This window comes from Triturus cristatus, chromosome 12 (assembly GCF_964204655.1).
Source record: "Triturus cristatus chromosome 12, aTriCri1.1, whole genome shotgun sequence".
Classification (NCBI taxonomy): domain Eukaryota; kingdom Metazoa; phylum Chordata; class Amphibia; order Caudata; family Salamandridae; genus Triturus; species Triturus cristatus.
In genome coordinates, this window is record NC_140595.1 from 752,781,779 (window position 1) to 752,797,698 (window position 15,920).

At 42.9% G+C, this 15,920-nt stretch overlaps 1 protein-coding gene across 1 annotated transcript in view; it reads left to right on the plus strand.

Annotated features, from left to right (window-relative positions):
• The window catches only part of LOC146782701 (extracellular calcium-sensing receptor-like), a 112,868-nt gene extending 99,225 nt beyond the window's left edge, over window positions 1-13,643 (plus strand). Inside the window, exons 3-5 of the mRNA XM_085637191.1 lie at window positions 1,431-1,658; window positions 11,244-11,367; window positions 12,715-13,643. Of these exons, the coding sequence (XP_085493317.1) occupies window positions 1,431-1,658; window positions 11,244-11,367; window positions 12,715-13,643 (1,281 nt within the window). The remainder of the gene's footprint in view (window positions 1-1,430; window positions 1,659-11,243; window positions 11,368-12,714) is intronic.
• The last annotated feature ends 2,277 nt before the right edge of the window (window positions 13,644-15,920 follow it).

Consider the following 15,920-nt stretch of genomic DNA (forward strand, 5'->3'; position numbering starts at 1 on the left):
TATAGAGTCGATATTTTTTAATTCGATATTTTTGTATGTAGATGTTTTTTGACTATATTTTGCCAGTGAACTGTTTCCTTGCCAGCTATGCACCCTCCCACCTGTGACCCATCATCAGTATTCCCGGGCCTAGTTCCCAGGGTCTGCCTGACTACATACTTGCGTGTCGAGGTAGATGTGGAGGTCAGGAAGGGTGATTCTATTAATCAGGATGATGGTTCATTTTGGTCGATAAACGCATTGATATCCATATTAACATTTACAGTGTAATATGACCCAACTCACGTCTGGAGAAGTTCAAGATGTAAAATTAAAGAAATGACAGAAATAACTAATAAAGGTATAACAAGATATAGCGTTATATTTTTGGGTAAGTCTAGTTAACGGTATTTAACAATATTTTATTATTATAATATTATATTTGATTTTCTTTTGATACAATAAACCTAAACATAGCTACCTACCAATTGAAAAAGTAGGTTTTGCTGGACAAAAGGCAGGGAAAGAAACCTTTAGTAGGAGAATTCGTCTGGCAAAATTGTGCAAAGTGCAAAACGTGTTACATTGGTACAGGTGTTTCTTTGTAAGCAATTCACTGGCAACATTTAAATTCACACTCTTAGCTCTGCCAGGCAAGAAGCAGAAGCATTGGAAGGTAGATGTTGGGAGTCAGTACTACAAATAAGACAACCCGGGCAATTTTAATACGTTACAGGCCTTCAAAACTGCCTCAGATTAAAATAGTAGGTGATGAGGAATATAAATTCACAGCAAAGTGCTATTGTGGGAACCAGACAATAGCTTTAAGTTGTCACAAACAAACTAGGTTAATCGGCCAAGGTAGAAAAAAGGTCCCTGGAACAGAAAACAGCCATGGTAATGGTAATGCTTTACAGGCAAATAAAAGGAACATCAGATTAAAAGTGCAGGGAAGCATCTGAATTTGAGGCAAAGTGCTAGTGCATAGTCCAGATAATAGCAGCAGTTCATTCGATGAGGCTTTACACTTGTCAGGATAGTTCTGCATGAAAAAGATGTGCTGGATTCAAGAAGATGGGCGAGTTACATTTGTAGAAGCCGTGTAGCTCCTTTAAGAATTTGGAGCGTAAGAAATGCTGGAAATTATGGTTGCCATGATGTTAGAGGACGGTATCATGACAGTTCTTCCCCTTTGTTGTGATAGCATGCTGGTAGAGTCCTTGTGCAAGGTACCTATTTCAGGTGTTGGCTCTCCGTTATCTGAATTTGAGACTGGCCCAATGTACTCCCAGTGAAAATATCAACATGGTTAATGCTTTTGATGAGCTAGGGTCTGAGTTGAAAAAAGAAATTGGACTTTTAGGAAATGTATTACATTATGTTTTGGGGAAATAAAATGTTAATGTAGAATGCATGATCTTTGTCATTTTAAATATTTGTCTCCTATTCAGCTTCTCTACTACATCAAGACCTTGCGTGTCCCAAGTGAAGTAGGAGTGAAATTATTTTTCAACGAGAATGGTGAAGTGCCCGCTTGGTACGATATTGTCAATTGGCAAGAGAACCCCGCAGGTGCTCTCCAGTATGTGACAGTAGGCACATATGATTCCAGTGCCCCTGATGGACATACGCTTACCATTAACATGACTTCCATCCACTGGACCACTGGGGGCGCTCAGGTATGAGAAGATGTTGATTTGTGACGAATGGGGCAATGTGTCAAGTCCAATGTACTTTGAAGAGAGGAGCATGGGGTGAGAGGCTGACTTCTGGAGGTTGAACTAGTTCCTGTCTGATAAAGCCTTGTCCAAGTTGAGATCCATGGACTCTGTAACGATGTAGCATCATGGGCTGGGAATCTCTCTGAAGAACTACTTCCAACTGCAAGGAAAAGCTTTCCCTGCAGTCTAAAGCTTTTTGTTTTTTATGATGATTGTTGCCGACATCTTTCCCCTATATGATGGGCAGATTGGGGTACATTCCTCTATACTGCCCACCACAAAATGGCAGAACATTCATTAGGCATGAAGACAAATAATTACAAATAATTACAAAAAGGAATTGCATGTGGGACTGTCCCATCTCCAAGGGGCTGTCCACCTGCCCCCTAGTTCCCAGCAGATTTCTGTACTTGTGGAGGGTCAAATTTGGCGAATTGCCCTCAATCGACCTATCCCACAAGGAAGGAAAGCTCAAACGTAATCAGGAAAAATAATTAAAACATGGGTTTTGGGGCTAGCCTCTCTGGAATCAGGCTGTCCCTCAAAGGGTCAAGATAGATGTTCTTCCCACACAAGATGTCAGATTTGAGGCCTTGCCTTAAATTTGCCTACACCCATGGGGACAGAATGTTCACTAGACATTACAAAAACAAATTCATTTATAAAATGGAATGGGGTAGTATGGTGGGCCGACTCATCTGGCATTGGGCTGCCCTCCCATCCACCATGTCTAGTTATGCTTGCTGGACCCTAGAGAGGCAAATTTGGTGCATTTACCTCCTACCCCACCGCAACTTCTGAATCTACTCAGCCAGGAGACAAAAGCACCACTAGAGACCAGGAATTACTTAATTTATTATGTATGGTGTTGGAATTGGGATGCATCCCTTACAAAGGGTTTCAGAGATCATCACCAGATATCAAGGATTACATGATTAACATTCTTATTATGTATGTGTTGGAGCTGTGCTGTCATCAGGTGCCAGTCTTCAATGCCAGGAGCCATTGTTATCTTTCTGCCCCCGGGAGGCAGATTGAAGAGCTTACCCCCAATCTGCTACATAGAAAGTAGGTGGTAGAATGCACCACCACACACCAGAGATCACGTGATTATCTGTTTGTTAATATATATGGGGGGATGGGCATCAGGCTGCACCTTCCACCCTTGAGAAACACAGTCTTTCTGCTCCCCTGTGAGGAAAATTGAGGACTTTATCCCCTATCTGATCCAATCAGGGGCTTTTTTGTTATGCATGGGACGGGGAGCCATTATTGGCTTCAAGGCACCACCTTCTCCCCAAGGGCCCAGAAGGCCTTTCTGCAAAATGGTTAGGAGTATATTTTTTAGGCTCTGCGTTGGCTGTTGTCCAGGGAACGTAACCAAACCTGGGCATTTCTGAAACTAGAAGCTTTGGGAAATCCAGGGTGTTGTGGCTTGCATGCATCCCATCAAACTGTCTTACCCATAATGCCATGTGAATCTCATAACTATGACTAAACAACCTAATTTCCCTTTATTTGCCAAATGGAATTGCTGAATTTAAGACAATAGATTGGCCATCACACAAACAATCAACCAACTCTTGGAATTTCTGAATCCTTACAACCCAGGGGAATCCACTGTCATGTGGCTTCCATGGATTCCAGCACTTCATCTTACCCAGAATGCATTGCAAGAAAAGTCTCCCTCTTTTGATGGGGATAGCCTCAACATTTGGGCCTACGATTAGCCAGCAACCAGGGAACCCTATAAAACCGGGTCATTTCTAAAAAAGAGACACCCAGGGGATTTCAGGGTGATTTGGTTTGTGTGCATTCCAGCATGCTTTCATATCCAGAATACTCTGGAAATGCCATATCTATGCTTAAAAAGACCCAATTTCCTCTCATTGGACATGGTAAATCGCTGCAGCATCAGCTTCCTAGACAGGCTGGCGCCCAGGGAAGCCTACCAACTATGGACATTTATGAAAATGTAAGGCTCAGCGGCATCTATGGAGGTGTATTTTGAATGGATCCCAGAAAATCGTCTTGCTCAGAATGCCCTTCGAATGCCAAAACTGTACCTAAAAGTACCCAATTTCCTTTCTTTTTCATGGTGGATGGCCACAGCATCTAGGTCAGCCACCAGCCAGTAAACCCTATCAAGCCTAGGCATTTCTGAAAATTAAAGATAGAGGGAAAGCCAGAATGGTGTGGTGAACATGTATTCAAGCTAAGTGTCTCACCCATTAAGCCCTTAGAATACCAAAACTAAGGTTAAAAGCACCACATTTTCTTTGACTTGCTATGGAGATTCACAGAAATATTTAGGCATTTGGTCGGCCAGCACCCAGCCAGCCCTAATAACCATGGCAGTTTCTTAAACCTGGAGACCTGAAATAAATTTGAAGGTTGTTGGACTTCCATGGATTCCAGCATGTCGTTTTACCAAAGATGCCCTGTGAACCTTAAACAAGAGCACCCTACTTCCTCTCTATACCATGGGAATGGTGACAACATTTGGGTCTGTGGATGTCTGGCACCCAGTCAAACCTAAAAGGCCTGTACATTTCTGAAAATTAGAGACATAGGAAAATCCAGTTGGTGTGGCATGAATGCATCCTTGCACACAGACGTCCATAGAATGTTCTTTGAATACTATGCCTAAAGCACCCAATTCCCCTTTACTTTCCATTGAGAATCTCTGCAGTATTTGGGCACTAGATAGGCCGGCACCCAGGGAATCCGACCTATCCTGGGCATTCCTGAAATTTTGAGACCAAAGGAAATCCAGGGTTCTGTGCCTTACATGGATCCCAGCATGTTGTCTTATGCAGACTGCCCTGTAAATATAAAATCTATGCCTAACCACACAATTTTCTTTCTGTTTCCATAGGGTATGGTTACAAAATGTGGGCCTGGGGTCAGCCAGCAGATAATGGGCTTGATTATATGCCCTTGAGAATTCCAATAGAAGCCTATGTTCTGGTGTCAACATGGCCTTCTATTGGAATTCTCTGCAGCATATTATCAAGCCCATTATCGCCGCTTTAGCGCCAGTTTTCTGCCGCTAAAGCGGCGATAATTTTAACGCCGTGCTTGATAATATGCCCCCAAAAGAAGCCCAGAGTGATATGGCTTCCTTACATCTCAGCACACAGCCTAAAGAATAATGCCATGTGAACACCAAAACTAAAAATACTAATTATCTTTCATTTGTCATGGGAGGGAGGAGGGTTGCTGCAGCATTCAAGCATTAGGTCATCTAGCATCCAGGAAATCCCTCAGCCTTGGTCATTTCTGTAATGTACAGACCCAGGGTAAGTGAAGGTATTGTAGGTCACATGGATCTAAGCATGCTGTTTTAACCTGAAAGCAGTGGTGTAACATAAAATGAGGGGATCCCCTGCAGAATCCCATGAGGGCCCATGAGTCTCGCGTATCTCAAAGATATTCATTGACTTTGGCATAAATGGGGGTCCTCTGGAGGGGTGGGGCCCCCTACACCACAGGGGCTGCAGAGGCTTGTGTTACTCCCCTTCCTGCAAGCAGGAAAACCACGCAGAAACATCAATTTCCTCTCTCTTTTCATGAAGTATGGCTGCAACACTTGAACCTGGGATCAATCAGCAACCAAGGCACCCTGCCAACCTTGGGCATTTGTAAAACTTAAATGGCCAGCGAGAGCCAGGGTGGAATGGCTTGCATGGATCCCAACACCTTTTCTTATGCAGGATGTCATGTAAATGTTAACCCTAAGGGCCTGATTTTGATGTTGGTGTGTGGCCTGCCATTTGTCAGGGTAGTGGAGCTCATTTCTCTGCCTCGCCAGCCAAACGACAACCTCATCACGAGTTGCGGGGTGATCCCTGTGCCTTCAGTGACACTGCACTATGACTGTGCCTTTGAAAGCATGAAACGTTTGGTGCACGACTGCCATCTTTTACGCAGATGTGCACCAAATGTTTGTGTTTTTTCACATATGAACCCCCAAAGTGGGAGATTGCTTTTTAAAAAAACCTGGCCTACTCCCTGGAAGGTTTCTCTCAGGGTACTGGGGTCATTTTTCTTTTTATGATGTGACAGACAGAAAAAAATAAGACATTGGACCCTCCACATTTAATAGGGCAAGGTAGACGATCTGATGTCCTAACTCCTAAAGCTCCTACTGTGACGGGCTATTGAAGTTGGCTTTCCATTTGCAGAGCCAGAAGGGCTCCACGTCACTCAGCATAGAACCAGCAGACCAAGGGTTTGGAGCCCAGTGTACTCTGCCGCGACTGTGACGCAGTACCCTACAACCCCAAAATTCTAAATCAGACCCTATACCTAAAAAACATCAAAATCTCTCTTGTATTTTCATTTGCTGATGGCTCACGAATCCCTTATTTTTCTGCATCTAATGTCCAACATCCCTCATTCAACCGAAGGCCAATCTACTCATTCGGAGAGATGTTGGGCTTTAGGTAGAGAAGCAAATACCTTCCCTTTTACAAATGTGTGCCTGCAGGAAAGGTATTACCAACACCTCCTAGTGGGCAAATTGCCCAAAAATGTAGGGTACCTTAACCTTGATAATAATTTGGGATGGGAGTAACTCGCCTAATTTGCTGTCATGCAAATATGCAAAATTTCATCAAAATGTATGTGAAATGACATGAAACTATACAAGGCGCATAACCCAGCATTTAGCAATATTTTCCAAAACGGTTTCCAAAATGGGCAAGAGGGTGCCGTTTGTGCTAGGAAAATAGTGCTAATTGCAACTGAACACGAACGGCAGCAGCCAGCAGCCACTCCTGCTCGATACGTTTGTTGTTCTTGTGCCCCTGCAGTAGGATGTTTATGCCAAATTACTCTTATTTAAGTGAAGGGATGTAATCTAAAAAGCATTCAATCATTTCATGTCAAAGGGGTAATACAATACTATCCAAATTACTCCAGCATAATTAAGATTTCACCCAGGGCTCACATTAATAACTTCTAGTGTAATGTTTATCTACCTTGTTTCCTTGACTATATCTTTGTCAGAACCCCTGTCAGAGGGCCACGGAGCAAGGATGGGCTACTGGCTCCAACTATCGAAGCTGTGGCCTTTCACTATTGATGTCCCGGTGCCCGACCTACCATGGTTCTTGTCTCAGTGGTAATGCAGGTCGAGCAATTCCTTGACCTCTTGGTCTGCTTCCCTGCTGCTGAGGTATCGCTCGTCTTTTACAGTGCCCGTTCTTTGAATTCACCTGTTGTAACCTTAATCTTTTGGTTTTCAATGTATTTCTCCACTACTGTTGTTAAACTTTCTGTTTTGTTGTTATTGTAGTGTTTGCGCTGCTCCCTCTGTTTGTCTCCCACTCCTTCCCTCCTGCTTCCCAGCTCCTGACAGACCCACTTCCCAGGACTGCTTCTAGAGGCTGCTGTGCAGCTCCAGCAAGCAGCTCCTCAACCTATTGGTCTGCTCCTCAGCAGCTGAGGTATCACTCGTCTTTGATGCAGCCTGCTCTTTCAATTCAACTGTTTTAACCTTTTGGTTTTCATTGTATCTCTGCGCTACTGTAGTTAAAATTCAGTTTTTTTGTTATTGTTGTGCTTGTGCTGCTCCCGCCCATGTTATTATTCTCCTGCTCCTTCCCTCCCACTTCCCACTTCCTGCAACCCCTCCCACCTCCCAAGAGTACTTATGGAGGCTGCAGCGCAGATCCAGTGAGTAGCTTCTCGGCCTCTTGGTCTGCTCCTCCACTGCTGAGGTATTGCTTGTCTTTTGCAATGCCTGTCCTTTCAATTCAACTGTTGTAAACTTTATTTTTTGGTTTTAATTGTATTACAGCGCTACTGTTGTTAAACTTTCTGTTTTGTTGTTATTGTAGTGTTTGTGCTGCCCCTCCTGCTTCTCGCCTCCTGCCAGCTACTCCCAGGACTATTTCAGAGGCTGGAGCACTGATGCATACAGCCTGCGTGCCACTTGCATGTCAAAGGAAAGCCCATCTGTGCCTGTCTGTGTCTGGACAACGCCCAATGCCAGTTACCCTGGCTCTACCACCACCTGAAGATACACCGCTGCCGAGCTCCAAGTCTGGACCCAGGACCCTGCAACAACAACTGCTGCCGCACCGCTCCCCAATCCACAGTAGGACATTGTTAACTTCCTGCACTACCTCTTTGTCTGCAACACTGAAGCATCAGATCCCTCCTTGAACAAGAAAAAATGGCTGTCCTTAGTCTCCTTGGCCTTTCATCAGCATTCAACACAACACCCTGATCAAAAGGCTTCACAACATTGGAATCCAAGGAGGTGCCCTCAAGTGGATCGCCTCCTTCCTCACCGGAAGAACCCAAAGTATCCACCTTCCTCCCTTCACCTCGGATCCCAAGAACACCATCTGTGAAATCCCTCAAGGTTTGTCCCTCAGCCCTACCGTGTTCAATACTAACATGACTGCCCTGGCCTACGTCGTCAGACCGCATTGATTGAACATTGTATCCAACATTGATGATACCCAACTCATCCTCTTGCTATCAGAAGACCCTCAGACATGCTGACCAACTTACGTAAGTGCATGAAGAGCATTGCTGACTCGATGAGAGACAACTACCTAAAATTCAACACAGACAAGCCAGAAGTGCTGATCTTCGGGAACAACACCTTCCCATGTAATGGAGCCTGGTGGCGCCACGAACTAGGACCCTCACCCACTCTGACTGACCATGCTCGCAACTTCGGCATCATCTTAGACAACAAACTCACAATGAAAAGATGAATATATGATGTTACAACGCAAACAAATACAATGCATGCCTTTACAACGTGGTTTTTACTTTGCAACTACCATTACAACGCATGCCATTACAATACATTTTCAGAAACTATCATTGCAACACATACCATTACAATGCCTTCCATTTCAACACATACCATTACAACGCATAATACTTTTGGGGCAACAGTGGGGTAAGTGTTGGATAGTGTAGGGGTAAAAATTACTATTCCCACTCCAGTGAGTGCAACAGTAGGGTAAGTGTTGGATAGTGTAGGGGTAAAAATACTATCCTCAAGTACCCCAAAACCCATACCCACCATAAAACTTAACAATCTCCATTACTTACCTCATAATGTGTTGTAATGGCATGCGTTGTAATGTCATGCGTTGTAGTGACATGCGTTGTAATGAAATGCATTGTGATGGCATGCGATGTAAAGGCAGTTGCGTTGTAACATCTGCGTTGTAAAGGTAATGCGCTGTAATGACTGCGTTGTAATGGTTGTTTCCCTGAAAAGACAGCTCAATGCACTCTCATCTGCTTGTTTCCTTACCCTCTACATGCTACGTAAGGTCTTCAAGTGGCACCCCATCGACCCCAGACCAACCGTCACAAAAGCCCTTGTCATCAGCCGTCTTGACTACGGAAACACATTCTATGTAGTACTCACCTCACACCTCCTAATGAGATTGCAAACTATCCAGAACTCAGTGACCAGAATCATCCTTGACCTCCCTAAACATACCCTTATCACACCCCACCTCAAGAAGCTCCACAGTCTCCCCATTCAGAAGAGATGCCAGTTCAAGAAAGCCCTCCACAGCTAGGGACTTGCTTACATCAACCACCAAATAAACGTCCACCTTCCCTTCAGACACCTGCATTCAGCCTAACTCCGCCTCACTCTGCCTCCCCCACATCCCCTGCATTCGCCACAGCAACAATGGAGAAGGCCCCTTCTACTACCTTGCTGCAACGTCCTGGAGCTACCTCCCAGTTCACCTACAGACCTCATCCTCCCTGCTGGAATTCAGAAAAGGACTCAAGACCTGGCTTTTCAACTGAGCCCCCATGAAGCAGCACTCTCAGGGTCTGGATACCCTCACTGGTGATTAGCCGTGCCATACGAATCCAGATTTTTTTATTTAGCAGTCCAAGGCTGTTTAGGGGATGTAGTTGCAAGGCATGCACAAAATATGCAGGGTAACTGCAACAACTGATTTTCAAGTCAAATTGTGTGTTTTCTAGTAAAAGTAGCATTTAATTCAAACACAGAAAGCATAAAAGTGGCATACTGAATTATGTCCACAGTTTATTAAAGTGGGTGGTATCTGTGAGTCTCTCTTTCCCTTCTAGTGAGGCTAGTTATTCTCCATTTGAAAATGGAGGTGACTTTTAGGTGTGGCCCACTATATTCTCCACAGAACAAATCTGGTCTCTGAGGGGATAGTAGTTGTAGCATAGCTTGAGGGACAGAATATATCAGTGTTGTATGAAAGTAGAAGTTCTTCAATGGAGTTAGTACTAAGACCTTGGAGTTCTCTCCTGGGTATTGGATCCCTATTGTTTCGAGGGATGAAATTGTTGTGATGAACTGTGCAGGTAAGTTAGCAGTTGCGAAGGAGAGTGGCCAATGGGATTCAGATGTGTGACATAATTCTGCATTCAATGGTAGCAAAGTTATTGACCATGAGTACGAGTTAATCAGAAAGGGATTGCAGCTCATAGTGGAGTATGTTTGGTAATTCTCTTAGACATTGATCACCCAATGTCAGTGGCATGAAGAAAGAGGCGGTGAGTGGTCTTTCATCATCATCACTTGCATTTGGTGTATGCCTGATACTTGAGGAACATGTGGGATGCAGGGTTTTTCTTGTCTCTTTTTGGTAAAGGGGTCATTATTCTTTGGTGGTAGGGTTGAGAGCTTAGAAGTTGATCTGTCAGAAGTCAGGGACAGTGAGAGCTGGAGGGAAGACCTGTTGATGTGGGTAGAGCGAAATCTGGCTCCAGGTGACCTTGGGACAAATGGACTCTAAATAATAGGGGGAGAAGTTGTGACAGAGTGGAGTCTAGGGACTGAATCAAAATATTGACATTGTTATAAATGGTGATGGTTAGTTTTCCATGGATATTTTGTGAAGTTCTGGTGGGAAGTCGTCTTTCTTTTGACTCAGAAAAGTTATGTTCATTTAAACATTCCCAGTGTGGTACGGGTATTGTAGCTGAAATAGAGGTCAGTCATGAGGCGACCATTGCGATCACTGGTGTAATAGTGCACAATGGGAGTTTCTGGGAATTCCCTCACAACTTCCTATTTGTCTTCTTCGTCAAGTAAAAATGTATGGATTACTGTACACTTAAAGACACCTTTCAGCTGGTAGTAGCGTTCCTCTGTTCCTCTATTATCAGCTCCGAAAAGCATAAGAGGGTAGTAGGCTGAAAGGCATTTACCTTATTAAATCACAATGTTTAGAAATGAATATGGGGTGGTGCATCCACATCCATTTCTGACTATCTATATTCCTTTTCTCTAGTATATGTAAAAGAATGTATAAACACAAGAACTGTATTTTACGTTGGCCACATTTCTGTATTCAACTTTTCACTGTTGGTTATTTCCTCAGCGTCGTTTTTCTCTTGATACTAAATCCTCTTTCAATAATTTCTTAATCATTTTTAAAATTATGTTTGCTAACACCATGTTTTGTGAATATAACTGATTCTCCCTTTTTTCCACCCTCTTTCGAAACCTGCTTAAGGATCAGTGATGTCACCTATTGTTTTGGCTTTTTTCTTGTTCTCTAGGTCCCTCCATCAGTCTGCAGCCCTGCTTGCCAGCTTGGTTACTGGAAAGCTGCTATAAAAGGGAAGCCCATCTGCTGTTTTCTGTGTGTCCCTTGCCCTGCAGGAGAAATTTCTAATACAACTAGTAAGTAGAATGGGAAAACTAGGGTCTCACATTGATCGTACTAGGGTCTCACGATGAGATTTATGGTTGCCTAAGGAGATTGGTGGCAGGCACTAAAGAAGTTGTGTTTGGCTTTCTAGAACATCAGGTTGTAGACAAGTTCCATATTTGTTTGAGGTTGGACTTGTTTCGAAAGAGTTGTCTAATTATATAACAAACACATCTTCCTAGAAAAATGATGCCACCCTGGCTCTAAAAAGCATGAACCATAAGATAATCTTAGCAAACATGACAGATCTGGATTTAAAACAGGTGTTTTTTGCCATTGAGCGGTAGACTGACTGACCTCATAGACAAGGTAAACGAGTATAAAGGTGTACAGTATATTGGGCAGTATGCTGCACATCCGCTGAGGAGGTCCACAAAAGATCATACAAAGGAAATAGAGACCCCTAAATGTAAGGCAATGTAAAGTCTATTTAACATGTAGGTGTATATCTGAAATGTCCCTCTCCTTTCATCTTTCTTTGTTGCTAAATATGCTAATCTCTAACCCAGGTCCTAGCATGCACCGCTTCCCCTGGTGCTCTTGCAACACCATATCCATCCTCTGTACAGCTCTTCAGTCTCTGTTCATCCCTTTTACATGTAATGTATATGCATCCACTGCATAAAGAGATCCCATCATCTGCAGAACACATACCTTCCCTTTCACAACTCAGACACATAAACACAGCCGCTTCAGAAACACGCACTAATCCATTACTATCCTCCATACCACTCCTTCTTTGCCCCACAAAAACTGCTCACCCAGCTCCTCTCTGTACCATTTCCTTCAAAGAACCCTACTCCTCTCCACTGCTACATACTCTTTGCAAAGCGCCTAGAACACCTCTCCACTTGCCATTCAAATAATACGTTCTGCCCTATATACAGGCCACACTGACCAACACCCTCTTCATCACATCCACTTGCATCGGTATCACTCTGTCGGTGAAGTGACACCCCTTTGGTGCAACACTAGAAGCAGCCATGCCCTCTATAAATGGCCATGGTACAATGGCAAAGGCTATATAGGATGCCCAGTAGCACATTTCCATTTGTACTCACTCAATGAAGATTCTAAGCTTGGAGATAATATGTCATTTGGCATTTAATCCTTGTTGGAATTGCTGAGATATTGAGTCTAATATGAGAGAGATTACTTTGAAATATATGTTTTGCAAGAGCTGATGTGTATTATTTCTCCAGCCTGCCAGGCAATTTTTGAGATCCTACGACCAGCCACTGCAGTGAGTGAGGTAGCACTGGAGATGTGAGTCTGCAAAGATAGGTCAACAAATAACTATTTTTTGGTTTGCTTTTTAGACTCTGCTGAATGTTCCAAGTGCCCCTGGAATGAGTGGCCAAACGCCCAACAAGACAGATGCATCCCAAAGACTGTAGAGTTTCTGTCATATGGAGAACCTCTGGGCACCACACTGACAGCTGTCAGCAGTCTTGGATCACTGATGCCCATTGCAGTTCTGGGAATCTACATACATTATAGAAAAACTCCAATTGTCAAAGCAAGCAACTGCAACCTCAGCTACCTCCTGCTGCTGTCACTAACCCTGTGCTTTCTGTGCTCATTGATGTTCATTGGTTATCCCACCCCAGCAAAATGCCTCATTCGCCAGATGGCCTTTGGGATTATCTTTGCTCTTTGTGTGTCTTGCATCTTAGCTAAAACAATCATGGTGGTCATCGCCTTCAATGCCACCAAACCCAACAGTAACTTGAGGAGATGGGCTGGTCCTACCCTGTCTTATGGTGTCATCAGTGTCTGCACACTACTTCAGGTAGTCGTGTGTGTCGTTTGGCTGCTTTGCTCTCCCCCATTCCCAGAGCAAGACATCCACACACAGAATGGAAAGATAATAGTTCAATGTAACGAAGGGTCTAGCATTGCTTTTTGGTGCATGTTGGCTTATCTTGGTCTTCTGGCCACTATCAGTTTAATAGTAGCTTTCTTAGCCAGGAAACTGCCAGACAGCTTCAACGAAGCCAAATTCATCACCTTTAGCATGCTCGCATTTCTTAGCGTCTGGGTTTCATTTATTCCAGCCTATCTAAGCACCAAGGGAAAATACATGTCGGCCATGGAGATCTTTGCAATCATATCGTCCAGTTCTTCTTTGATAACTTGCATTTTCTTCCCAAAATGTTACATTATTTTGTTGCGACCTGAGATGAACTCTAAAAAAGGTCTATTGGGAAGGGTAGTGGCTAATATCAACAAAGATAAAGTTATTTAGGCAATAAAGTTTTGTCAAGCTTCTATTATCAGAATATGTTGACCACTTAATCTCTAAATGTGATATGTAATGTAAAAACAAACAATTGACTGTGAACATTCAGCTCATTTTGAGTTTACATTTGTGTCATGATTAACCCCTTCGCTGCGGCGCGAATTCCGCTGCAGCGCTGGGGGGGTTTGGGGGGTTTGCGGCGCCGCCATGCTCATGACGGAACCACGCCCTCATGAGTCACGGGCGAGCTGTGCTCATGACGGCGTGGTTCCGTCATGACTCCACCCACTTGCGCTAATCGCCCGCACAGGCGGGGAATTAGCGCCGCGTGTGCGGAGCGGCCGCCAACGGCCGCAGCATGACGGAACCACTCCGTCATGAGCACACGGTGCCCGTGGCTCATGACGGAGTGGTTCCGTCAGAAGCATGCAAGGGGTTAATATTTCTAACCGTATTCACTTTAGAAACATTAGTAAAGGCTAGTTAAGGTTTTCATGAAGGGGTAGAATAGAAAAGTTATACTGTCTATGGCAAAAAAACATAGGATAATTTGAAATATAGCATTTATGGTATGGGCACAATCTTAAAGAGACCACCTACTTAAGATTAAAAAAAACAGTCCTCTTTACCCAGTCCTGCTCTCTATCAATCTCGAATGATGAAATAATGATTGACTTTATTGATATTGGTACAACTTGGTAAGAACGAATGATTCTTAATTGATTTATGAAAGCAAACCAGATTCTGCTCCCATGTACTCAAGAATACATACATTCAGTTAATGACAGAACTTACAATATGTTACAACTGAATGTACAGAACTTACAATGTGTTACAACTGAATGTATGATGTTACATTCACAACGCATGCCTTTACAATGCAGTTTTTACATCGCAACATCCTTTACAACGCATTCTTTTACATTGCATGCCATTAAATCGCATTTTTAGAGGTTCCATGATGGAATATCGTTAACATAAATATCGTCAGAAATAAATATCGTCACTAAAATATCGCTTACATTAATATCGTCATCCTATACTTAAACAAGGATTCACACAAATATCGATTTTTTTTTATCGACGACCCTAATATCGTTCACACTAATATCGACAACATAAATATCGACTACTACATGATCGACTTTATTTTAAATAACATGACCTTAGACATATATATCGACTACACTAACATCGACGACCTATCTGCTTCTAGAAATATACAAAAAATATCGTCTTTTTATTACCAACTCGATATGCACTATTCTTTTATTTTACACACTTTTTTTAACTATTTTACTTTACAAAACTATTCACACATATAATTATTTAACGGTTTTCTAATTCAAAATAACGTTCTCGACCAATGATTTTGAAATTTCACTAATTGAACCAATCAAAAGCTACCATTAATTAACTCACTAATATAAAAACAATTATACACTTAACGTAATTTACCATTTTTGGGCCAAACTTGAAGAAAAACGGTTACCTTGCTGAGAGAAGAAAATACAAACCTACGACTACAACTACAAAACGTCATACTACACTTGAAGTAAGTAAAATCCCATTGCTTTTTTCATTCGAACTTAGCATAAAGTAGATAAACTCCCTAAATTAAAAAGTGTTCTTCTTTAGAGTGAAAAAAGAACATGTTGAACTTATCAACAACGACCAGAAACTTACATGTAAAAACATTTATTAACTACCTTATCCATGTCTACTTAGATAGCTGACAAAAATTATTTAAACTTGCTAAATAAATGTACAATTTACTTCATATATTAACAACTACTATCATCCAAATAATATAAGTAACACAATGATTAGAAAAAAAAAATGAATGCTGCGCTAGGTTGCTGTCCAGTAGCACAGGCGCAAAGGAGGATAGTTCAGTTAATCCATGAATGTATAGGCAGCATACGTGGCAACTGCTTCCAACAAAAAATCGTTTGCAGGGCCACTAAAAGTCTCAGCCATCCAATTAATTAAAGAAAAGGAACATACGTGTTCTTCAACCATCGGAGCCTCTAGCACAATCAGAGGGCAACCGGAATGTTCCTCTAAATAGCTCATAGCCAAGAAGTCGTAGGCAGCCGTTGATATATCCCAATTACCCAGGATACCATGCGCCGCACCACAAGCCATAATCCGGACACCAGAACAGGCCAACTCGTGAGACACTAAGGGCCTCATCAGTCGATCGAAATCCGGCACCGGAGACACCGTGTTGGTCAAGCACAAATCCAGAGGCCATTCAAAGGGACAATCCAGGCAGTGAAA